The sequence below is a fragment of the Apis florea genome, unplaced genomic scaffold (assembly GCF_048593485.1).
Source record: "Apis florea isolate Af1SG1 unplaced genomic scaffold, ASM4859348v1 contig_2272_pilon, whole genome shotgun sequence".
In the NCBI taxonomy this organism is placed as follows: domain Eukaryota; kingdom Metazoa; phylum Arthropoda; class Insecta; order Hymenoptera; family Apidae; genus Apis; species Apis florea.
Window position 1 is genome coordinate 7250665 of NW_028256549.1, and position 24858 is coordinate 7275522.

At 22.2% G+C, this 24858-nt stretch overlaps 5 protein-coding genes and 2 long non-coding RNA genes across 9 annotated transcripts; 3 read left to right on the plus strand and 4 right to left on the minus strand.

The window, feature by feature from the left end:
• Nucleotides 1–998: 998 nt before the first annotated feature.
• Obp14 (odorant binding protein 14) lies at nt 999–3012 on the minus strand. Its single transcript, XM_086902750.1, has 5 exons — nt 2828–3012; nt 1726–1798; nt 1557–1648; nt 1356–1461; nt 999–1201 (listed from the first exon to the last, which is right to left on the minus strand). The coding sequence occupies exons 1-5, from the start codon at nt 2876–2878 to the stop codon at nt 1116–1118; spliced, it is 408 nt and encodes a 135-aa protein (XP_086758876.1). The 5' UTR covers nt 2879–3012; the 3' UTR covers nt 999–1115.
• Nucleotides 3013–6861: 3849 nt separating this feature from the next.
• Nucleotides 6862–12106, plus strand: LOC147658462 (uncharacterized). Its single transcript, XR_015290614.1, has 2 exons — nt 6862–7241; nt 10923–12106. It is a non-coding gene; the product is annotated as an uncharacterized LOC147658462 (long non-coding RNA).
• Nucleotides 8053–9886, minus strand: Obp13 (odorant binding protein 13). Its single transcript, XM_003695828.4, has 5 exons — nt 9792–9886; nt 8743–8818; nt 8570–8661; nt 8359–8461; nt 8053–8221 (listed from the first exon to the last, which is right to left on the minus strand). The coding sequence occupies exons 1-5, from the start codon at nt 9837–9839 to the stop codon at nt 8142–8144; spliced, it is 399 nt and encodes a 132-aa protein (XP_003695876.1). The 5' UTR covers nt 9840–9886; the 3' UTR covers nt 8053–8141.
• A 716-nt stretch (nt 12107–12822) lies between the features above and the next one.
• LOC100866192 (adipose-secreted signaling protein) lies at nt 12823–15832 on the plus strand. Its single transcript, XM_003695820.4, has 5 exons — nt 12823–12975; nt 14238–14355; nt 14470–14607; nt 14771–14960; nt 15035–15832. Exons 1-5 carry the CDS (start codon nt 12963–12965, stop codon nt 15089–15091), a joined length of 516 nt encoding a protein of 171 aa, XP_003695868.1. The 5' UTR covers nt 12823–12962; the 3' UTR covers nt 15092–15832.
• Nucleotides 15833–15920: 88 nt separating this feature from the next.
• On the minus strand, nt 15921–21027 carry LOC100865359 (uncharacterized). Its single transcript, XM_012489615.2, has 5 exons — nt 20742–21027; nt 18130–18264; nt 17717–17988; nt 17247–17480; nt 15921–16894 (listed from the first exon to the last, which is right to left on the minus strand). Exons 1-5 carry the CDS (start codon nt 20812–20814, stop codon nt 16424–16426), a joined length of 1185 nt encoding a protein of 394 aa, XP_012345069.1. The 5' UTR covers nt 20815–21027; the 3' UTR covers nt 15921–16423.
• On the plus strand, nt 16003–18365 carry LOC147658463 (uncharacterized). The gene is made up of 3 exons (XR_015290616.1): nt 16003–17069; nt 17152–17482; nt 17723–18365. It is a non-coding gene; the product is annotated as an uncharacterized LOC147658463 (long non-coding RNA).
• On the minus strand, nt 20982–24759 carry LOC105736156 (uncharacterized). Of its 3 annotated transcripts, none has more exons than XM_031917879.2 (4): nt 24621–24752; nt 23918–24262; nt 23686–23824; nt 20982–21121 (listed from the first exon to the last, which is right to left on the minus strand). In XM_031917879.2, the coding sequence occupies exons 2-4, from the start codon at nt 24043–24045 to the stop codon at nt 21101–21103; spliced, it is 288 nt and encodes a 95-aa protein (XP_031773739.1). In that variant the 5' UTR covers nt 24046–24262; nt 24621–24752; the 3' UTR covers nt 20982–21100. The 3 variants fall into 3 exon arrangements, with proteins under 3 accessions (XP_031773739.1, XP_031773737.1, XP_031773738.1); XM_031917877.2 differs by lacking the exon at nt 20982–21121 and adding an exon at nt 23379–23574 and having other exon boundaries at nt 24621–24759; XM_031917878.2 differs by lacking the exon at nt 20982–21121 and adding an exon at nt 23379–23574 and having other exon boundaries at nt 23918–24283; nt 24621–24732.
• Nucleotides 24760–24858: the final 99 nt, after the last annotated feature.

A 24858-nucleotide genomic window follows, 5' to 3' on the forward strand; every position in this document is an offset into this window, starting at 1 on the left:
ATAGATTATAAAATAAATACTGTTGCATTTTGGAAAAGTGAATTCGTTCTCTGGAATCTATGAAACATGGTTTTTGAATGATTACGATAATTATTTAAATGAGACTTGCATGGTTTATATAGCATTCTTGATTTCTAAATAATGAAATAATTCTACAAATAAATTAAATTAATAGTACAAACTGTCAAATTCAATTCCAACTTTTTTATTTTATTTTTTTTTTCTTATTTAGGTATGAATATGTTTTATTAATATATTTTGCAAATACAAATTATTTTTTTATCATAAAAATAAATAAATTTTTTTATTTATACGAATTGTGTATAAACAGAGAAAAATGTCATAAAACAGTATTTAAGACTTCATTTAATTGTGACTTTTTATAAACAAGAGCTAATTACATATTTATTATTAAATGCTTCTAATTTATTTTTTTGTAAAGTTTATTTTAGAATTAAATATAATTAGAAATTAGATACGAACATTTTAATCATAATAAATTTACAATACAAAATAAAAACTAATACAAATACATTTGATCGTTTAGAATCAATAAGATAATTTCCATAATCTGTAATAATTTTTTATTAATTTCATTTGAATCTATTAATTATATTATCAATAAAATCTATTTTGTACTTTATCAATGATTCGTAATTAAAATTAAAATCGTAATTAAATTGCAGTTTTAATCTAATTAAAATTAAAATCGTAATTAAAATTGTAGTTTTAATCTAGGATAGAATATATATTTTGATAATTTTTATAAATAAAGGAATAATATAAAATAAATAATGAAAATGTTTCAGAATAGAATTCGATAATTCATAACTTTAACATAAAAGAATTTCAAAAGATTACGAATCGAAAATTTAGAAATAGTAACATATATACATACTATTACTAAACTACAAAACAAATAATAAAAATATAAAAATATAACAGAATAGAGAAGCAATAAAATTTAATGGATAAGTAATCAAAACTTAGACGTTAAATAATTGTATATCAATTTATTAATATAAGTCTTTAAATATTTTTTACAATCAAAGTAAAAACTAGATATAAATAATTTTTTTTTTCCTTTTGATATGAATTCTTTTTCGTTTGGACGTTTAGAGAAAGTCTACAGCTTTCATCGTTTTATATTTCGAAAAACACTGTACTAACTTACTTGCTTTCAAATGTACATTGGTTTCAGCTATAATGATAAATATATGTCAATGTAATAAATAATAATAAATAATTTATTTAAAATTTTGTGTAATAATTAAAATATATGATATATAAAGACTATATAAAGAAAATATATAATATATAAATTATAATTTTTTCGTTAATAATTTTTTACTTACAGATGGCTGAACATTCGGAGACTAATTGTTTAACAGCATTCTCGTCTATAAGTAATTCCATGACTTGTACGATTCCTTGCGGCTTAAACACTCCGTTTTTGTCAAGCTGTTGTAAAAATTATGACAATAATTTTATTTATTTTGTTTAATTATATATTATTTATATAATTCTATTTAAACAATTTTATTATTTATACTAACAACGTTAAACTTTTTTAATATACATTCACTGTACAATTGAACTTTCTTATCTTCCACATCGACATTGCCTTGAACAATGTCATTTGCTTTTTCTGAAATTCGAATAAAAAAATTAATCAGAAATTTTATTATTTTTAAACTTTTTGTTATTTGCTTTTTTGTAACTTACGTTGGTCAATACCAGTTTCTGTGCTGCAAGCTGATTGCTCAGCATGTAATCTAGTTTTTAATTCTTCAATCGTCTAAAAAAAAAAAACATTAAACATTAAAATATGAAAATAAATTTATATATTATATAGTTAAATAAAATATTTTAAAAAATGATTATTTATTTATTCCATATATTTAAGGTATTCATATAATTATTTTTAAAATATTTTATATTTACATATTTTCTTTTCAAAATCTTTTATTAATCTTAAATATTAATAAAGTTTTTGATACTAATATTTTTATTTATAGTATCATAACGTAATCATATAATGTAATGAGCTCGAAAATTATTCAGATTAAAAATAATAATGTTTCCCTATCTCTACTACATTTAATTATTCAGAAATAGATATCTCTCAGAAATTTCAAAACTATATCTAATCGAAATAATTAAAAATTATTATATTTCATTATACATTTTTATTCTCGATTTTCACAAAATAAAATAGAAAGCAAACAATAGAATCATAAAATTGATAAAGATTGTAAAATTAATATATTTATGAATAAACCAACAAATATAAATAGATGAAAAACAAATTCAATACAAAAATTTTATCATTAAATAAGTAAATAATAAAAAATGATCATTTTCTTTAAACATAAAATATTTCATAAATTGTAGAAATGATTTATTTTTTATTAATTATTTATAGTAAAAAAAAAATATTTTTTTGTGTGATTTTTATATACATAATATTGAATATATTTGAAATCAATGTTTTATCGAAAATATATTTATTTTTTTGTCATTTTAAGTTGAAATTAGAAGATAATTAAAATTTCTAATTGTTAATTAATTATTTATTATTTTGCAAATAGTAATATTATATAAGAGGTAACGAAAAACCAATATTATTAAATAAAAATTTAATATAGCAAATTTATATTTAAAAAATAATAAATAATAATCTATCGTAAGGACATAAGTTACGACAATTGCAAATATTTTTAAAGATATATTAAGGGATAAAATTTAAAATTTAAATAAAGTTATGTTAAGTATCATTAATTTTTACAATAAATATGAATAAAGTTAAAAATATTTAAATATTTACCAGAGCACCAACGCAAACGCAAAAGCCAAAAATAAACAGGATAATTTTCATTTTTGATATATCGATTTCAGAAACAAGAATTCAACTGATCTCAAAGTGTATCTAACCAGAACTGAATACATATCGAAACGCACGAAGTATTTTTATAGTTGTAGTATAATTATTATCTATAGTACTTCCATATTAGAATTTCTCCTATCATTAATAGCAATAAATGATTCTGCGTGATCTTTTTTTTTTTTTTTTTTTTAAGAAAAATCACTTCTTCAGTCAGATTATGCATCGTTTATATAATATATCTGAACAATAATGTTTAATGACTAAGAACAAAAATTATTCAAAATCTTGTCCTTTATAATACATTTAAAATTTATTAAAATTTATGTGTATGTCACATAATATTGGTTTTCAGAAATTCTCTTTATCCCTCTTTCGTAAGATTTTTTTTTACGATCCACTTTTGCGTTTGATCATTGTTTCATATAGCAATTCGTGATTCACATGCAATTATTTCGTAGCATTATTTTTGACAAAAAGGTCTTCTACTCGCAATGTTTTTTAAACAATTTTGAAACATTCGAGATATATAGTACATATTTGAGTATGATAATATATTAAGCAATTTTTCTCTTCAAATTCTAAGAGGATAAAATTAATTCGTGAAAATTAATTATTTTTCGACTTTATTTTATATATAATTCGCCAGTTGTAAAAGATAGAGAAAAAGTTTTCAAAGTTGTTTCTTTTAATGTGAATTATTATCATTTGATAAAAAATTTAATAATAAAAGTTATAATTTTTTTATTACAAATACCAATTTGTTATATTTTGTTCCGCAATAATTGTTAATTAATTATTTTTCGCAAGAATTTCTAGATCTTATTGCACGTATGATATTGCGTATATTGCATAACGAGCTATCTTTTTTGAACATTTATTTGATAAGATAATTTATAATATTGAAATAAGAAATAAAGAAAAAGAAAAGAATGTTTTGATATATTAAAACTTTCTATTTTTAATGTGATTATCGAATTTTATTTTTTCGTGAAATGAATAAGATTGTGAATGAAGAATATAATATGTATAATTCAAATATATATAAAATGATATAATAATAACAATAGTTAGATAATTGTAAAAACATACGGTATATGTTTATTCTTCATATTAATGAAATTTTTTGAAAGAAAAATGTTTAAAATATTTTTAAGAAATTTTGGTACACCATTTTGATACATGTTATATAACAGCATGATTATCGCACATTATGGAACAACGAGGCAAATATACGAGATCTTGTTGCGAAAAACAAAATCTATTGGACTTTGAAAATTATTTGATTGATTTCTCATCGATATATCCATTATCTCAATATATATTTTTTTTGATATATATATTATAACAAAAATTTTTTTCAAAGAAAAATGTTGCTTGAAATTTCACTCAATTTCACGGATGTTCCAACATTTTTGGAACATTCTATATATGGAAATCTCCTGTGCAGCATACATATATACAATAGAAAGAAGTTCTTTCATATTATTGCAGAATAAAATAAAGCAATACAACAAAGCTTGTATTTAAAAATTTGTAAAAAAAAAAAAATAGTTTCATCATGCTCCATAATCATTAAAATTATTAAGATTTCATACGAAAAAATGAATTGAAAAAAAATTATAAATTAACTGTTTTAATTACATGAACAATTGATAAATCTTATATTAAACGATAATTTTTATTTAAAAAAAACAAGTTTTTTTTTTAAATTTGTTTCGAAGAGAAGATATAAATATAATTTTCTAATCAAACCAGAATAATAGACTAAACTGATTTGTTGATTCTTATAATAGTATAGGAATAAAAATATATTTTAATATTTTGGTTTAGGAATATATATGTATATGTTTAATTTTGTTTTTTTCTTTAAATTAATTTTATTTTAAGTAAAAAAAAAAAAATTAAAATCTATTGAATTTCATTGTAGAATGTTTTAATAATAAAAAAACTTGAATACTGATAATATTTCATTATATATGATTCATAAATCATGTTTTGAAAGTATTGTAATGATGCCTTTGTTGACCTTATAACCTGAAGAGATTAAAATGTTTTGGATTCAGAGAATATGTTATTGCCATTAAGAATATGTTATTAGTTATTGCCATTTTTAATTTTATAAAATGGACCAAATATTTATATTACTCATTTGTATTTTATCATTGCATCCTAGAGATGTATCAAATATATTTATTTCTTTTCTAATTCAAATCAATTATGTTAATATAAGCTATTTTGTTTTTAATGAAATATTGTGAGATCTCGTTATGATACTTAGAATTTTTCTTCGTTCATCAATTGTATATTCTTTAGAATGTTTTATTATCATTATTATTATTATTTATCGAAATACGAGAAATCATATAGCAATTATTTTAATTATTATAAACTATTTCGAATTGATAAATAGTGAAGTCATAAACAAATCTGAGCTATAAAGGTATAAAATAGGTCGAGATTCTATACTTTCGATTCATTTGTTGATTTGATTTGAATCACCCTCTTTCCGAGTGTTATCAGTAACCGACTCATTATTCATTTATTACATTCATAAGTTTATGTAGCTAATTCTTTTCTATTGAAACTTTCAATTGAAACTACGTAATATTTCTTTCGTTTACTTGTAATTATTCGATCTTATAATTGTTGAAATTTTAATTTAATCTTTTAAGTTTCATATTATGTCCATAATTCATCAATTTCTGAAGGATGGTATTTCTTCAGATACAAAATGTAACTTCTTTATATAAGTCTTTTAGATCTTGGATAATCAGAGCTAAATTGGATAATAAATAATATAAGGCATCAATTGCATTATTTTCTTTATCTTTCTTATATATTTAATTTCATATTACTTTTCGAGTCTCATCTAATGAGTTTTGAGGAGGAATCTTTCATATCTTTTAATTTGAGGGTTTGATGATCTGTTTGAATGATAAATTTCTTTCCAAGAAGTATTTGAATCGTTTAATTATCCAAATGATAACTAATAGTTTCTTTTCTATGTAATGTAATTCAAGTAAAGATTATACGAGGTGGTCAATAAGTAATGGTATAACAGGTGATTTTACATCAAAAAATAAATCGAAAATATAGAATAAAATTTTTTCATATAAGACTTTGTTTTCGAAAATATATAATTTCAAATATTATATAGTTTATGCTGAGTACAGTATGCACTTGACTATGATTTAATATATCTAACTGTACCTTACTTTGTTGATTTAGATTTGTTTTTTGTATTGATTAATCAAAAAACAATTTATTTTCAGAGATTCTTTCCCTTCTACTCCCTTCAAAATTTAATCATTGATTGTAAATCACACTCAAAAAAGAAAAAAGCTTACCTTTCGATTGATACGAAATTTAAAGAAGAAAGGAAGTAAAGATACACTTACGACACTCTTTTCCAATCTCATCAAATTTTACATTAATAAAAAACGTATACTTTTCGGAAATATAGTCAAAGTTATTCAGAAACCAACAAATGATCACGAAATTTATGACTTTGTTTGAAATTTTCAATGATTATTTGGTAAAAGTTTCCTTGCATGAAAATTTTTTTCTATTATGGCACTCATTCCTTCGAATTAAAAGAAAGAATATAAAATATTGCTACAAGACAATGGCAATCCATTTTTGAAGATAGTATATAGAAAACACTGACAACTATGTAATTTTTAGAATATTTCAAATTAGTTAGTTATATGCTTTTACAATATTAACAACTTATTCATAATATTAATATTTGTTCGCGTGGTCACTTATTTATGAGCAGAGGGCGTTGAAATCAGTGTCGAACTTTTCAATCGATATGATCAAATTTTATTCTTGAAAGTTCAAACTGATTGGTCTATTTCTATATCCAATCTGCTCGTGTCTTTTCTTTTGGAGACTCAATCACCTATCAAATGATTTTAATTCATCTCGAATTCCGAGAGATGACAGTGTTTTTGTTTTTTGTTATGCTAGTCACTTTTATTTTTTGTGTTCGATTCATTATTTTGGTGCTCCATGACTAGCAAGTAATCATTATTGATAATAATTGATAACTCTCATATCAATATCTTCTCATTCAATATTTCTTTTTTCGAAATCACTAGTTTTGTGTTATTAAAATGGAACTTCCATTTTTGAAGAATAAATCTTCGCAGTTCGCATGAACAGATCGCGTCGCAGTTCCATAGTGGCCCGTCGCAAGGCGTGCAAGTGTAACAAGTGTTCATTGCTGCTATATTTTAAATTGAGCATCTGGAAAGTGTTAGGAAACTCACTCGTAGATTACTGTTGAAGATTATTGAAAATATTCGAGCTGTTGTGAAAATAAAATCCAGATTGCCTTTACAAGTCTTAGGTTTGTCCTTAATAATGTTTTTTAAGAATATCAAAATATTATTTAATGAAATAATTATGAGTTATAATATTTCAATCTTTGTTCCTGATATATTTTACGAAGTAAACTGAAAGACAAATATTGCAATCATAAAATTAATAAATATAATTTGTTTTACTATGTAGTAAAAATAATTTTCTCTATATAGTTAATAATATTGATCTCTGTATTATTGAGCAGAATACAATACTACACTCGTACAAGATATAAAAATTTTATTTTTGTATTTAATAATATAGATACAAATTTTTATTTTATATTTTTTTGAGTGATTTAATTTTGTGTATATATTTAAATTATAGTACGCTATATGGCGTGAGAATATAATATAATAAATATAATAAATATTCTGATCTATTTTTTTTTTATTGATTTATATTTCAAAGCATAGGTTATCAAATCATATAAGATGGTAAATTTTGTTTATTTTGTCAAATGTTATATTCCAGAATCTGTTCCAATTTCATTTGTAATTTTAATTTAAAATATTATGCATTTTAATCATTTTTTTCGTATTTTTGTAAATAATAATAATTTGTTTCAGTGAAATAAAATTCAAAAATACATAATTAAAAGATAGAATTTCGAAATATATAGATTACGAAATAAATGAATTTAGAAGTAGATAATTATATACGATATTATAATTCTTATTTTTGTTATTGCTTATTATTATTATATTATATTTATAATTTATTTATTATTATTACTTATGTCAACAATAATTTGTTTAAATTACAATCAATATAGGTACAAAGACTGAAACATTAAGTAATCGCATTAGTAATATTTTATTAATTTAAGTTTTCAAATATTTGTTTACAATTAAAATTGGCAATTCATGAATTATTAATTAAATTATTATTCAAATATCTTCATCAGATTGTTGTCTATGAAACACCGCAGTAATTTACTAGATTTCTTACACGAATTGGATTCGGCTGTAATAATAAAAGTACATCAATATAATAAATATTAACATCTTTTTAAACAATAAACAATTCGTTAAAAATATTATTTTTTAATTAAAAAATATATAAAGAATCATATTGTAAATAAATATTTTTTCATTACTTACTGATATCTTTACAATTGTTCACTAATCGATTGACCTGTTCACTATCTAATTTTGTTGTTCTTTCTCTGAATTTTTCTTCGTTGAAGGTTGTGTCTGCGTTAACCTATTATAAAAATGAATATATGGAAATAACCTTTTTTTTTACTTTTCCATGCATAATTATGAATTATGTATACAATTCGGTTTAAATAATTTCATCATTTATACTTACAAATCCGACTTTTTTCAGCATGCAATCAATGTAACAAGCCAGTTTCTCATCATTTTTATCAAAAATACCTTTTTTAACATCGTCTGCTTTCTCTAAAGTTCGTATAAAAAAATTAATCAGAAATTTTATTATCATTAAATTTTGTAAACTTAATTACAATTTATACAACTTACGTAGGTCAATACCATTTTCTTCGGCACAAACTGACTCTATTTTACGTAGCTTAGTTATTGATTCTTCCGAAACTGCCTAAAAAAAAATATTAGAGTAAGTTAAGAAAACAAGATTTAGATATTGATTACTTAAAATATTTAAAAAATAATTATTTCTATATTAAATTGATTTAAATTATTTTAATAATTGTTTTTAAAATATTTTATATATATATTGAAAAATATATTTTATATTAAGTATTTTTGAAATTTCGTTCCCTATAGTTTGAGAAATCTTCATTTACAATATTATACATATATGTATATATTAATCATACAATGCTTGAATATTATCGTTCAATTCAAATTAAAAGTAATGAGCTTCCCCTATCTTCTTTGCAACGATATTGAATTACAAACAAATAATGTCTTTTGAATATTTCAAAATAATTTTTCATGGAAGTAAATATAAATTATTATATTCCAATCTTCGATCTATTTCGATCTATTTGAAAATTAAATTAATAAATAAAAATAATAAAATTAATATTTATAAATAAAATCTTCAATAAAGGGATTGAAAATAAATTCAATATAAAAATAGTATTATATAATAAATAATTAATTAGGAATAATAGTATAATTAATTCTTTCAGACAATAAATTATTCAGATATAAATTAAAGGAAAAAATCTATTCTATCAATTATTAATAATGGAAAAATATTTCTTCGTAAGAATATGTATCATTGTAAAGAAAGCATAATGTAATTTATTTTAAAATTATGTTTTACTAAAAAAATATAATTATATTTAATGTTTATTGTTTTTTTAAAAAAATTTCACAATATACAAAATCAAACGTGAAAGAATTAACAATATTATATAAATAATAAAAGAAAAGCAATATTATCAAATAAAAATTCAATATAATAAGTTCCTATAAAAAAGAGAATAATTTTGTAAAAATATAAATTATGACAAATGCAAATGAAGATAAAATTAAAATAGAATATAAATCTAAATATTTACAGCAAATATAAGAGAAAATAAAAATAATTTGAAAATTACCAGAATACCAACAAGGCAAAAGGCAAAGATAAAAATAATCGTCTTCATTTTTGGATTTATTAATCTTAAAGACAGTATATTCTTAGAGTATGTTCACCGAGAACTGAATAAGCATTGGATGTACGACATGTTTTTATAGTTGTAAGTATAATCATTATCGGTGATACCCTCATGTCATGATTTTTCCTTCCACTGGTACCAACACTGGTTTTGTATTATTCGAATGGAAGTTCATCACCATTTCCCTTTAGATCGACTATCAGAATGTGCATCAATTACATAATAATATATAAAAAATACAAAAGAATGTTTATTAAAATTGAGATGATCTTTTTTCTTACATTCGAATATAAAGGATATATGATTTAGAATAATTTTCTTCTTTTTTTCTCATTCTTTTTTAAAAAGTTTTTTCGTAAAACTTAATAACACGCATATGAAGAATATTTATACGTAAAATATTTTTATTTTATTTTTAGAAATGGAAATCCTATTTGTACTTCATTGGATAAGTTCATAAATACATGAAAAATGCATGTTTATAAATCTTTCTAAAGAAAATAAAAACAAGAACGAAGAAAAATTGAAAATTAAATTACAGTATCATATTTAATTATATATTAAATATGGACAAATATATTTTTGTATTTTTCTCATTTTAAATATTAAAGAAGTTTTAGATTAGTATTTTTGATAGTAATATTTTTAATCTTATCTTCATTTATATCATATATTAGAATGAGTTTTGTACGATTCAAATTAAAATAATGATAATTTCTTCTTTTTTGCAGTGACAAATTTTTAATTATTATTAATTATTTAAAAACACAGCTTCTTTAGAATTTTAAAATAATATTTAATCGAAACAATTATAAATTATTATATTCCAATCCAATAAATTATTATCTTCATTTCTTTTTTCACGAAAATGAAACAGAAGACAGTACGATTATAAAATTGACAAAAAAAGTTAAAAATATTAAAATTAAATTATATTTATATACATAAAATATTTAAAAATATAAAAAAACTAAAAATAAATTCAATAAAAATGGTATTATTGAATAAGTGGTTAATCATAAATAACCTTTTGATATATATATCTAACCCTTTTAATCTTCAATATTTCAGGTGTAAATTTAAATTAGGTGACAGACGTACTTCGTAACTTCTAAAGTTAAGTATTTGATATTATTAACTTATTTTAATTCTCTATATTACATTTACAAATAGAAACAACTGTAATAATATCTATTTAAAACAAGTTTGATCATTTTGCAGATCTGAAGGATTGAAATTAAGATTATTAATCAATAAGTAAATTCATAAATAGATTTTAAATTGGTTTGTATTATACATATTGCTTACTATTATATATAAAAAAAAAATAGTTGAATGGCGATTGCATTGCAAGATTATTATGGATAAATATTATTATGGATAATAAATATTCAATTTATACATTTACTAATCATGATATGTTTGTTACAAGATGAATCATTTAAATCTGTCATTTGAATAATAATTTCTAAAAACTATTTGTTGCATAAGAAATTCTAAAAATTGAGAAAAACATAAAGAATAATCAATTTCAATATTTTTATATTGAAGCCTTTCCTTAAAAGTCCTATTGAAAGACTTCTTCTTTGATAAAAGGAAATATAAAGGAATATAAAAATAAAGAGATCGTAGCAGAATTAGAAACGTTATCAAATCAGCGGTATGAATAATAGACTGAATTATTCAACAGAATAAAATAATACACAATGAAAACAATCATCGAACGCTTTATGATTTTATAAAGCAATTCAAGCAAATTCTTGTCGGAATATAAAAATAAAGAGATCGTAACAGAATTAGAAACGTTATCAAACCATTGGTATGAATAATAAATTGAATCATTCTGAATAAGATAATACATAATGAAAATTATCGAACGCTTTATGATTTTATAAAGCAACTCAAGCAAATTCTTGTCCGAAACCCATTTATATTATTATATAACACTATTATATATATATATGATAAACAATAAATCGAATATTCTTTATCGATAGGCGGAATTAAATTTGTGACTAGTAAAGTTTAAATAAAACATATGCACCAAATAATACTGGAAATTATTATTTTTCTTATTTTAGAATTTTACTTTATGCAAGTTAATTTATAATAAAATGATAAAGCAAGCTCATGATAATTCTTCAAGGGTCAAGTACTGCAAAACGATAAATGTAATGATATATAATGTGTATAAATATATAAATGTAATGACATATGATGTGTAATATAAACAAATCCTTTCTCTTGGAAACAAATCGAAAATGATTTATTCTTTTATTACACTTCTTTACTATACTCAAATTACATTAATTATATTCATGCAATTATAAATTAATATAACTTCGTCGTAAAAAAAATTTTAAAATATAATAATAATAAAAGTAGATTTTTTTATGGAAAATAAAATAATTACAAAAAATAATAAGCATAATTCGTATTTATGAAAAATGAAAAATGATACGAATACTATTTAACGATAGAAATATCGATCATTTAATATTTTAATATTTGGAAATATACAGATTTTTAATTGAAATATAATTTTATTTGTTTCTTCCTAATTTAAGATTATACAATTTCTATATTGTTCATAAGATTACAATATCATCGTGACTGAATAAAAATTAAGGAAATGAATAATTAATGAATAATTAATCCAAATATATTTCAAATAAATAATAAATGCTATAATATGTTGCATTAACAACCTTTAGATTGTGAAATCTGAAGATAAAATTAAAATAAGAATCTATATTTATTTAATTAATTACATTATGATTAATATTATTTTACGATTAATAAACATAAATATTATAAATCAGTATAATGCTTTCTTATTTATAATATCAAGAAATTTAATATTTTAAAACATTATTGATAATATTTTTTATGAGTCATAATTAGATAAATTATTCGATTAAAAAAAAACGAAAATGTATTTCTTGAATGATAAAAAAACAGTGCTGCCGCCAGTATCGAAGCATTCAACTATTCAATGCGTTACAACGACTTATACATGCACTAATACATTAAAAAATTGCATAGTCGTGCGGAATATTAAATTAGTTGTGTGTAGCATGAAAGTACAACTGCCACATTGCCTTATAAAATATGGCAGATAAAGGTAAAGATAAATTATTTCAACTTATAACCATTTCTTTTTTATGCTATACATAAATCTTATTATTATTAAGATTTGTATTTTCTATATTTTATAATATAAATGAATATTACAAAAACATGAAAAACTAAATTAATAAATTAATTTTTTAAATAAATAATATATTATTAAAAATTTAAATTTTATTAAAAAATCATATACTTTAACAATTTGTACAAAGCCGGTCGGTACTTGACATAGGTTAGAATAAGGTCATAATCAGGTCATTTGAAAGCGCGCCACTTCGAAAGTACAATATATTTACTATTCAAAAAACTTTATAATTTTATTATTATTCTGTTTTTTTAAGGTTTTTACATTAATAATATTAATCTGTACAATTATCAAGATTGATTCATTTTTTAGTACATAACCTTTTAAAATTTGCTATATCTATGTGATGAATCATCATATAGCCAATCTTTAATTTTAAAAATTGAAAAAATTTATGTGACTATCACGAAATAATAAATATTATGCATTACTGGGAAAAAAGTAACATATTTTTACATATTTTCTTAATAATTATATATTTAATTTTATATTTAATAATTTTCATAATTATATTCACTGATATATTTTATATCTTATATATTTTTTTTTATTTCGAAACTATATGGTATTAATATTATTTAATTCGTTTTTTTTTCTCATATATATATATATATATATACTTTTATTATATATTTTTTCGTAATGTTTTGTTTGTATTGATCCTATAAACAATAATGCTTATTTATAATGAATACGTATTTTAAATTTTAAATTTTAAATCGAATTTAATTTCGCAATAATAGATTAAATATTCTGTAAATAATCGTAAAATATGTTATCGCTTTCTTTTTATAATTTTCATTACAAATAAATTAATTATCTTTCAATTTATGCTCCCGCTTAAACATAGTTAATGATTTCTTGTACGAGAGGGCGTGTAATTTACTATACCATGTGTAATTAATATACTTATATAATAGTAATTAATACACTATATAATATATTTATATAGAAAAACATAATATAAATATTCATTCTAGCATAGCAATAAAAATGAGAGTCAACATTTCATTAGAATTAAAATAAGAAGCAGATTTTAAAATTGTTTAGCTTTGAAGAAATAACATAATGATTTATATCAACATAAATTTACGTAATTTATACACGAATCAATTTAAACACGATATGTGTATTGTTTTTTTTTTTTTTTATTTATTTAAATTTGAATTTAGAGCATCACGTGCACTTTAGCGGAGCAAGTGGCCCCGGGAAAGACAACAAAATTGTGATACAACCGCAACGACATGGACAAATAGATGTTCATCTTGGATTCTTACAACTTCATCATAGGTTGCATTTTTTTTTGTACACATTATTAGGAAACTAAATATATGTGAAATTAATAAATATTCTTATAACTTCAACTTATCTAAATTTATAATATTTTTACATAATTTTTTTTAGATATCATATTGAATTCTTGATTCCTTGGGATCTATGCGTTCATAGCGAGAGAAACAGTAATGAACCTGCGATAGTCACGGAATATCATAATCCCTATTGTCATATTATAGAACTAACACATGAAAAGGAAAGCTTAAAGTAAATCATTTGTTATTTTATAAATTTATTTATAGACATATTATTATTAAATTTTGTTTGGATAAAAATTATCATTTTTATTATTGTAATTTAACTTTTTATATTATTTTATATTATAAATTATTGTAATTTACATTATAATAAGATCTTGTTTCTGCAACAGGTTAAAAATAGAGTTTTTAGCATATAAGGAAAAAATCTTAAAAGAAGAAGTTCAAATAATATGCTGTAAAGCTGGAATTCCATTAATAATCCAACTGAACGCACGCGTATTGGGAAAAGACAAAGGGACGCCATTACTAAGAACTGGAATACACAATATCGGTCTATTGAAACAACCAAAAGAAGATGAGGTCTCCGAGTAGATCTCATTAATACTGACTTGTTACTCGAACATCTAAGAGTCGAGTACATATTTCTTTCACAGGTGCTGGGTACAAAATTGAAGGCATCTTTAAGTATGCAAAATCAAGAAGATCTTTGAACAAAACACTGAGATTGAAATACACAGAAAGAAATGCATCTAATAGAGGACGTATAATAACAGGGAAAACTGATGCATGAGAACGTTACTTATTTCGAACTTTAATCGTGCAAAACGTAGGTTAGCATTACAATGAAATTCATCGTTGCGATCAATTATTAATGATCACTGTTTTAATAATGTCTTAAGAGAATCACGTGCACGCACGTTTAATTTCAAACATAGCGAATGTTTTATCCATCGAGATCAACTTAATTACACAGTCTATTTCTGCACGATGTAACTTTCGAAATATGCAATGTTCTTAGGAAAAAAAAAAAAAGAGCTTCTCTTCGAATTTATTGCAATTGATCTAATTGCACAGGCCTATATCACAATCGCAAGACTTCTTTTTTCTCTTGAATCGAGATTATTATAACAATTTCGACGCAAGAAATAAAGTGTTCCTTTAATCAGCCATTTTTTAAAGGATACACATCGAAATATGTATAATTACAGCTAAATACCGCATTTGCCTACTGTTCCTTCTTAAACGAAAACGTATCACGCAATGCCTATACATTATATATATATATATTTATATATATATTAATATATATATATATAAATCTATTACATCTTTTAATATTTATCATCGGTCTATTCGTTGTAATGATAAAATTGTATTTTATTATCGTTTTACATCGAGCAAAGATTTTAAACGATAAGAATATATTACTAATCAAAAGCAAGTTTCACAAATAACGATGCTGTTTTCTAATTCCTTGCTAAGCTAATATTAGAATTATTAAAATGAACGAATTCAATGAAGGTGTTTTACTAACAATCATTTCATATTAAACCCTGTTATTTCATTATTATTTATTTTACAGATTGAAGTCGTCGTTTATTCAAGATTAATTTATTGTTCCAGATCAAGATATTCCAAATATTTAGAAAAAAATTCTTATATATATGTCTCAAAATAATTAAAATTTTTGATAATACAGAAAATAATCTATAGTAATCAATTAATTTTGAATAGACTATAACTTCTTCATTCTATATTCATAGTAATATGCATTCTATTAATCATAAATTTCTTTTTAATTATTAAAACTATACAATTTTTTTGATGAGATAAATATATTTCGACATATTCGCTACTATGTATTACATTATTATCATATTATTATTTTAAAAATTCATTATTGTCATTAATTTTATTTTGTGAATAACTAGCATGCATAATATCAATTTCCAACGCAAATACATATATTTATAATTTTCATACAGCACATTTATATTTTTTTATAGCAGCGAACATGTTAAAAAATTATTAAAGAAATATCGTTAGCATCGAAAACTTGACTGTTTCATAGGAATACCAGTAGGACCATCAACGAATTCGCAAATGTTGAAACCAAATCTGGCTAAGGGATGACAATTACTTTTAGGATTGCCCCACTTGCCTCTAAAAGTCATCCAGCTGGGTAAGATAGTGTTCTCTTCTTTCAGAAGCAATTCCATTTTTTTCCATGTAGGCCAAGCGATTCCAAAACCACTTTCGTCATAAAGACGAGGTAATCTGACGAATTTGTGTTTCCCTGGCGCAGTCCAAAGTCCATGCGATCCTCGTGCGCTAAATAATATGGGATGAGAGCCATCGGCAGTGAAAACCTTTTCAGGAAATATAGGTTTTTGAAATATTCCTTTCCGCGTCTCTTGGCTCTCATAAACAAATGTACCGCTTCGTAAATCATATCTATAGAACGCGCCTGCATCATGCGCGGACACGTACATGGTTGATGGATGATTTGTATTCTAAAAGACAAACGATTGATTTTACATAAAGAAGTATAGGATAAAATAACAAAAATGCAACATAAATAAAATAAATATATATATAGGAAATAAGTATATAAAAAAAATCTAGAAGCTCCAATTTGAAAATGTTCAAATGATATTTTTATAAATGAATATAGAATTGAATTATAAAGTAATTATAAAATAATAATGAAAAAAATGTAAAAATAACATATAATAGATAATTAATAATTACCTTTTCTTTTTACTTTTAGGTTTATGTTGTTCAATAGTGTAAAGAAATATTTCAAAATATTTTTTTAGAATGAAAAATATTTTGTTTTTTATATCGAATAAGTATTCAATCTACCTTGAAATAAAGACTCATGTGTTCCCAATCGCCCACGTGGTTACCATATTCTTTAAACATTCCAAGGCATATCCCGCCCACGGTGGGTATCGGCCAGCTACCAAAAAATCCAAGATCCAGAACACAGACCGCCTTTCCCTCACTGAACGGATAGAACATCCAATAGGTCACGTGAAAGTGCAGCTTCTGGGACCTGTTTCCTTTTTTCTTTTTTTTTTCAAAATCACCATGTTTCTGTAAGTATTTAACCAATCGATAAAATAATTTCTGAGAATTCTATACTATTTTCAAAGTATTTTAATAAATCTTAATTATCATTTTAATAATTGTTATTTAATTTAAAGAGAAAAAATTTTCTTTTTTGTATCTTTTTTTTTTTTTTTTTTAGTTATTATTAAAATCTTCTATTTTTCATTTTAATAATGCTATTTCTGTAAATAATTTTTCTATAAAATTTTTATTCAATGTACCTCTAGATTCTGTTTAACATCGGTCTTCCAAATCTTTTGCGCAAGATCGTTGGTGAAGATCATAGTCGACCCAAAATCATCGATCTGCAGCACATTTTTCGATGATATCAATGTTTCGTCTCTTTTTCTTGGAAAATTTCTTTCATTCCTGATCTTTATCGCATCTGTAGAAACATCTGGAATAGCACAATTCTTGATCACAGCATAAATCGGTACCGTGCCTGCTGGTTTTCGGCCATATAGAAACGACGATCGATTCCTCAACAATATTTCTGTCAATGTAAAAATCGTTCGCATTAATTTAATTGTTTTTCATGTATTTCGTAAAAAAAAAAAATTAGATCAAAGTAGATTATATAATTTTCAAATTTCTTTAAGAATAATTGTATTCATCTATTTCGTTATTTATTTACCTACGTCAATTTTGGTATGAAGATAATCATCGTCGGATTGCATATTGTCAAGAAATTCTGGTACCCCAAGGGGTAAAAAGAGTTCGCCAGGTGCGAGCCATACTAGAGGCGCCCAGTCTCGTACTAATCCTTTTACTGTAATATAATTAAATAAAGATGGTACAACATCATCAATAGAAATAAGAGAAACATTTTATCGAGATAATTAAATGCAAAAATGTAAGTTAAATTTTAAATTAATATCTATTTCTTTTGCCTCTTATTCTATTCATTCTCCTTAATTCTATTGTCATTAAGATTACAAACTTATTAATATTTATCTTGAAAATCAAATTTATCATTAAATAAACACTATATATTTATAATAATAATAATCTTTCCATGGAAAAATTAAATATCTAAAATTAAATCTGAACATAAAATATTGAAAGTAAAAGATAAATTATCATTGCTATAAAACCATTTAAAATATTGTAATTTAATGGAGATATGCGCGAAGGAATGAGCATAATATTGTACTTGTGCATCGGTGATGATCACTGATCTTAATGACCTTACAGATAATAACATAATATTATTAGAAAGCCAGTTTCTTCGAGCTGCTAGTTTCAGTATGTGCTACATATATTTAGGTAAAAAAAACGAAAGGCCTAGAGGGATCTTGCTTTCATTTCATTTTAAGTGAACAAGATTATCTGTTGTATAAATATATGCATCTTCATCCTATATGCAATACATTTGAACCTCCCACATTTGAACTTTCAACAAACAGTTATCATCATCCAAAGTAACGTGCAAACCGCTAAAGAGCACGAAACCTTCTTACAGATACAATGGAATACATAATAAGTTCACGCAATCGTTTAATAAGAAAAATTTAATAAATTTTCCTTCTCAATTTATTTATTTTTCTTTCTTGAATTAAAAATAAAATTTCATAATAATGAATTTTTCAAATTTTCGATTTTTATTAAAAAAATTTTTTTATTAAATAGTTTAAATAGTAAATAACACAAGGAATTTTTCATTTCGTCATTATTAAAAAAATTTTCACATTTGCTATTCAAGAGTCGATTTTCAAGTGTCCTCATATTAAAATATTAATATGTAGAATCAACATATGGCGATACCATATTTGGTATTACGACACGTTTTCCATTCTACTTCCGCAATTAAAGAAGGCGCCGTGAAACAAGTTCCTATTTATTTCTATTTTAAAGCGTCATTATCATCGAGATAATTAACTCGTTATTTAAATCAATTCAAGATAATTAATTTAGTACTTTATTTCGAAGAACAATCGGTTTTAATATTAAATTTTTTCACCGTGACAATCATTAAAATTACGAAATTTTTCGATAATTTATTATAATATACGAGATAATAATAAATATTAATTTAATAATATCTTTTTTTAAGAATATTTAGTATAATAGAACGAATGAATATATTTAATAATATAAAAAAAAAATAAAATTATTTAAGATAAGATCTTCCGTGTATGATGTATATCCATCATAATTATAATATTACTATAAATTAAATTCTTAATATATATTTTCATGTTGTGTAGTGTATTTTCTGTGGAAACCGATTTTTCTAAAAAGAGCAATTCGAAGGCGTTAGTTGATCAAGAATTTAGTTAATTATCATCTAGATAATATAATACAGGCGAAAATGGAATTCGACAATCATAAAACTTAGAAAAAATGCTCGAAAATCGACTTTCAATCTCGTAATCATTCATAATTGTAAATCTATTTTTTTTTTTTTTTTTTGAAAAGAGATCGATCTATCTCAAAAAAGGATCGACCATTATACCATGTGTTAATACGTTCACGCTAATTATGTTAATTCGAATGATTATCGGGTAAAATTTCACCGTTAATCCAACAATCCTTATATAAAAGTGGTTATTATTAAGAGATTTTATCTTTTTAACATGTTTTAACGCAACTTTATTATTAATAAGCTTCTAGTTTCATTTATATATATTAAAATTCGATTTTATATTATTAAAATGATTCATAAATTGATTGAAAAGGAAATATTTTATTTTTATAAATTTTATTTTTATAAATTTTATTTTATTTTTATATATTTTATTACAATTATATTTATATTTTAATATTGAAATTGCTATAATATATATTATGATTGTTATACATGTGATTGAATGCATAATGAAATAAGAAAAATATTTTACATGATAATAATCGTAATTTAATTGATGATAATTATATTTTCAAAATGAAAATTTTTTCTAACTTTTCGTTTCTTGAATTATAATAAATAAAAAGATCGAGTCTATCATATAAGGCAATTTAAATATTTTTAATAATACAAAAACAAATCGAAAAAAAATTTAATAATTTCAACATAAAACATAAAAATTTAATTTCTTTTCCTTTTTTTATAAAAATTAAATAATATATGATATATATAATATATTTATATTTTTTAATATAGTAAATTAAAAGAAATGTACAATTTATTATTAGAATAATATATAAAATATAATTACATCAATCATTTTCATAATTTTTTTTTTAAATAATAAATACAGAAAAAAATCATCAAAAGTAATAATTGTTTGATTTTCGAATTCTTACCTCGTCCTTCATCGGTGGTTTTCGAAATCACTATCATGTGCATGATACACAGAATCAACAGCAAATATTGCATCGTATTTGGTTTGTTCACGCATTTTGATAATCGAGTGCCGGAAAAGCCGTTAAATTCGAAACTTTTTAAGTGATGGACATCATCAATGCACTTTTTCCCGCCACCTTTACTTCTCCGTGTCTTGTTGCTGTGGACCACCGTCACAGAGAATTCTTAAGGTTAACAATCGACAACACCGATCGTCCTGCTACCAGCTATGTTTCTCAGGTAACTGACCGGTTCCCTACATTCCCTGGGCCGCTCACTGGACAAATATTACCGTTGCTCACTACCATCGTGCACGCTATTACGAGGATGCCAAAAGAAACTGTAAACGTAATAAGTTAACCCTTCTATCGAATTGAAAGTTTAAATTATAACCACACGTTTTTCATTTTAAACGCATTACATATCTTGTGCATATATATATATACATATATATATATATATATATATATATATATATACATATATAAATACAAATGAATTTATATAAATTACATGTATATTATACATTATACTAAAAAAAACATTATTTATTTTATCGAAATTTTTATATACTTCTTATTGTAAGATTTTTTCAAGAATAATTTCAATATTTTCTAATTAATTAGTATAGAATCATTATATCAAGAAATTTTTATTTAAATAAAATATTATTTAATGAATTTTAGTATTAAACAGATTATTTTTATTTTCAATATGCGAGAGTTTATTATTAAAAGAAAAGATTATTAATGAGATGATTTGTTTAAACCGTTGACATGAAATGAAAATTCAGAGAATAGAAAGTAATAATAATTACGGTCGCGATTGCGAAAGGGATACAAATCGAGTGAACCGGAAACCACAGAGCCATTTACGATTAGTGAAAAGAAAAGTGTTCTACGCGTAGCATAATCATAAGAATTAAATTCATAAATGTTGTATTTATATATTTTAATTTTCTTGATTATATCCTTTTTTTTATATTTTTTTATATCAAAGTAATAATTTAATAATAAACATCAAAGGAAAGTTTCATAAGTAATATCATATGAAGTTATTATATCCTACCAAAATTATTATGTTATTTTCACTTTCATAAAACATAAACATAATTGTCAAAGACAATCATTATGTATAGAAAAATATTTGCATAATAATGGAAATATTAAGGTAAGAAAAAGTTAATATTTTAAAATACTTATTTATTATTTAGGAATTATATTTATTTTATTCATTTTTCACACAGAAATATATTCTACATTTTATATCTATGTACATTTTTTTTTATAACACACTTTATAAACTATTAATTTGTAAGTTATATTAAGTTAAAATGATTTATGTGTTCAAATATCACACTTCTTAAAATTTCTATTATTTAATTTGATAATCTTATATATTAAGTTAACTGATTAAATATCGACAAATTTCGTTAATATGAATAAAATATTTATAATTTATGAAATATAATATTTAATAATTTATAAACTATTATTTATTATATTTAACAATAAAAATTTATTGTTGTGACTTTCATTGTAAATACATTTTAGTATTAAATATATTTTTATAAGAATAAAATAATTATATATAATTTTCAATCTACATAATTTTTTAAAAAAACTTGTAATATAATATCGATTGCAATATAATATAAATATGTATATCATTATTTTTCAAATATGCATTTTATAACAAAAATAAATGATGCAAACTGAATTGATTCTAATTATTTTTATCAATTAAAACATTAAAAATAATTTCAATTACTTAAAATATATGTAATATTGTTTATAATAATGAGAAAAATAATAAATTAGCTATTAGAATAAAGCTATTTAGATAATATAGCTAGATGTCAAATAAAGCAATCATTAAATTAATAATAACTTCTTCATATAATAAAGTTATATTATAATTAATCAATATACTAAAATATTATAGAAAGCAATATTTCATATAATAAAAAAAGGTAACGATATATGTTTACAGGGCTATAATGTTATATTTTAATAGATAGAATAATAGAAATATAGAGTAAAAATCTTATATTTAAATATATATAATTAATTTTATGAACACTATCTTATATAAATTATTTACAAAGGGAAGATTCATTTTATGAAATGTTTGTATTTTAAGTAAATTTTAAAATCAAAGTTAAAGTCAAAATTAAGATTAAATCATAAATTTCATATTTAATTTCTTTTTCATTTAAGTCAAATTTCAAAACAAAATTTTTTTTAACTTTATTAAGCTTCAAACAATAATTTTAAACTATATTGTATATTATATTTCCATTGTTCTTTATATATTTATTTTATATTTTAAAAATGTATGTAATTATATTTAATTGTATGTGAATAAATCACAGCACCTGACATAACGTATATAACCCTGTATATATACAACATTGAAAAAACAGGGCAAACTTTACTGTCATGTTTTTGTTATCGATACAAAGAAGTAACAAAACTTTTACCTTGCATATAATGTTTTTATAGAAAATAATATTTTTTTTCATTTTAATTTTTTCTCATTTTAATTACTCTACTTCTCCAATAGAATATTCTTCTTGTCTTAATTATACAAGACAATTTTACAACTATCTATTAAAAATTTATTTGTAGTTTTGAAAATTTGATGTTTAACAAATACATCTTAATTTCAACAAAGTACAAAAAATATTATATTAATCAATAAATTTTTATTTTATATTAAATTTGACAGTCTTATGTAAATCTATCTAATTTGAGCAAATGGAGATCTGCAGAGTGGACACAATGCTTGAGACTGCAAGATAACATCAATTATATTTTAAATTTGGATTACGTTTTTGAGAAAATTTCAAAAGCTATAATCATTAAATCTATTTATAATAATATTATTATTTATGTTACTTACCTCAGCTTCATGTCCCCATTTTTCAATACATCTTTTATGAAATTTATGTCTACAAGGTTGTAAAATATAATTAATTTTACATGCCAATGGAAGTAAACATATTGGACATTCATCGGAATCTCTTGATACACTGGATTGTCTATTATCATAGAAAAAAAGATATTTTTTATTCAGTTAGGTAGAATTGACTTATATAGTTATATTTTTATTATATATTTATAAAAAGACTCACTCTGAATAAGATTCATAAGCATGTTCATAATATTGACCATTTCTCTGTTTATTATTTCCAAACATAAAATATAAAACTGTAGCTACAGTGACTCCAAGAATTATAGTTACTAAGCCTGCGTGCGGCATTTTTTCGATATTAAGAGTTCAAATAATTATAAAATAGTTGAATAAACTCAATGAATTAATTCTGAGAATCCCACTCGTTTAAATTATGAAATTAATGCTTGAGTTAATGCTTTTAATGTAACACAAAAGAAATTCGGGGAAAGTCACGGAAAAATCCCCGTGACATAAACAATGAAATATTGTCTGCTTCAATTATATCGATCTTCTTTTCAAACGTCTGCATACACCAAATAAAATACTATATAAGTTCACGCATAATAGTAAACAGGTTGACCAACAGAAATTAACTTTATATATGAAACGCAATTATGTATTAAAAATAAAATATGCTGTAAATTTCTTTTTTATTAAAATTATTATTGATAACTATTTAATATAAAGAAAATGCATTATAATATTGAATTATTTGTAACGATATAATTATATTTATCTAATAGGTTAAAAAGTTAACTTTTTACTCAGTGATTTTCTTATTGAAAATGTCTAGAAATATAAAAATGTATACAAATCTTATTTATGTACATAAATATGTTATAAAAAAATTAAATTCTCAATAAAATATTAGTACAACTTACATTTTAAGATGATAAACTAATAAATAATTAGAATATCTACTGTCTCTTTTAGTACAAAGATTTGCTACAACGAAGAGTTGCAAAGCAATAGATTCAATCTAATTGGATTTTTTGTTTAGAACATATGTTACTAAATTATAATCAATGACTAAGTAAAATTAAAGATATGCTATTACAGATTTTCAGAAAAAGAAAAATTTTCATTCACAAATTTTATGTTTTTTTAAACTTTAAATAA

Coding starts and splice junctions, on each gene's coding strand:
- LOC100865359 (XM_012489615.2), bottom strand. CDS start 20,814: ATGCAATATTTGCTGTTGATTCTGTGTATCATGCACATGATAGTGATT. Junction 18,265..20,741: donor AACCACCGATGAAGGACGAG/GTAAGAATTCGA, acceptor ATTATATTACAG/TAAAAGGATTAGTACGAGAC. Junction 16,895..17,246: donor ACATGAGTCTTTATTTCAAG/GTAGATTGAATA, acceptor TTTGTCTTTTAG/AATACAAATCATCCATCAAC.
- LOC100866192 (XM_003695820.4), top strand. Junction 14,608..14,770: donor CATGAAAAGGAAAGCTTAAA/GTAAATCATTTG, acceptor TTTCTGCAACAG/GTTAAAAATAGAGTTTTTAG. Junction 14,961..15,034: donor AACAACCAAAAGAAGATGAG/GTCTCCGAGTAG, acceptor TTTCTTTCACAG/GTGCTGGGTACAAAATTGAA.
- Obp14 (XM_086902750.1), bottom strand. CDS start 2,878: ATGAAAATTATCCTGTTTATTTTTGGCTTTTGCGTTTGCGTTGGTGCT. Junction 1,649..1,725: donor AGAAACTGGTATTGACCAAC/GTAAGTTACAAA, acceptor TTCGAATTTCAG/AAAAAGCAAATGACATTGTT. Junction 1,462..1,556: donor TATTAAAAAAGTTTAACGTT/GTTAGTATAAAT, acceptor TTTTTACAACAG/CTTGACAAAAACGGAGTGTT.
- LOC105736156 (XM_031917877.2), bottom strand. CDS start 24,045: ATGCCGCACGCAGGCTTAGTAACTATAATTCTTGGAGTCACTGTAGCT. Junction 23,825..23,917: donor GCTTATGAATCTTATTCAGA/GTGAGTCTTTTT, acceptor CTATGATAATAG/ACAATCCAGTGTATCAAGAG. Junction 23,575..23,685: donor AATGGGGACATGAAGCTGAG/GTAAGTAACATA, acceptor GTTATCTTGCAG/TCTCAAGCATTGTGTCCACT.
- Obp13 (XM_003695828.4), bottom strand. CDS start 9,839: ATGAAGACGATTATTTTTATCTTTGCCTTTTGCCTTGTTGGTATTCTG. Junction 8,662..8,742: donor AGAAAATGGTATTGACCTAC/GTAAGTTGTATA, acceptor TACGAACTTTAG/AGAAAGCAGACGATGTTAAA. Junction 8,222..8,358: donor GAACAATTGTAAAGATATCA/GTAAGTAATGAA, acceptor TTATTATTACAG/CCGAATCCAATTCGTGTAAG.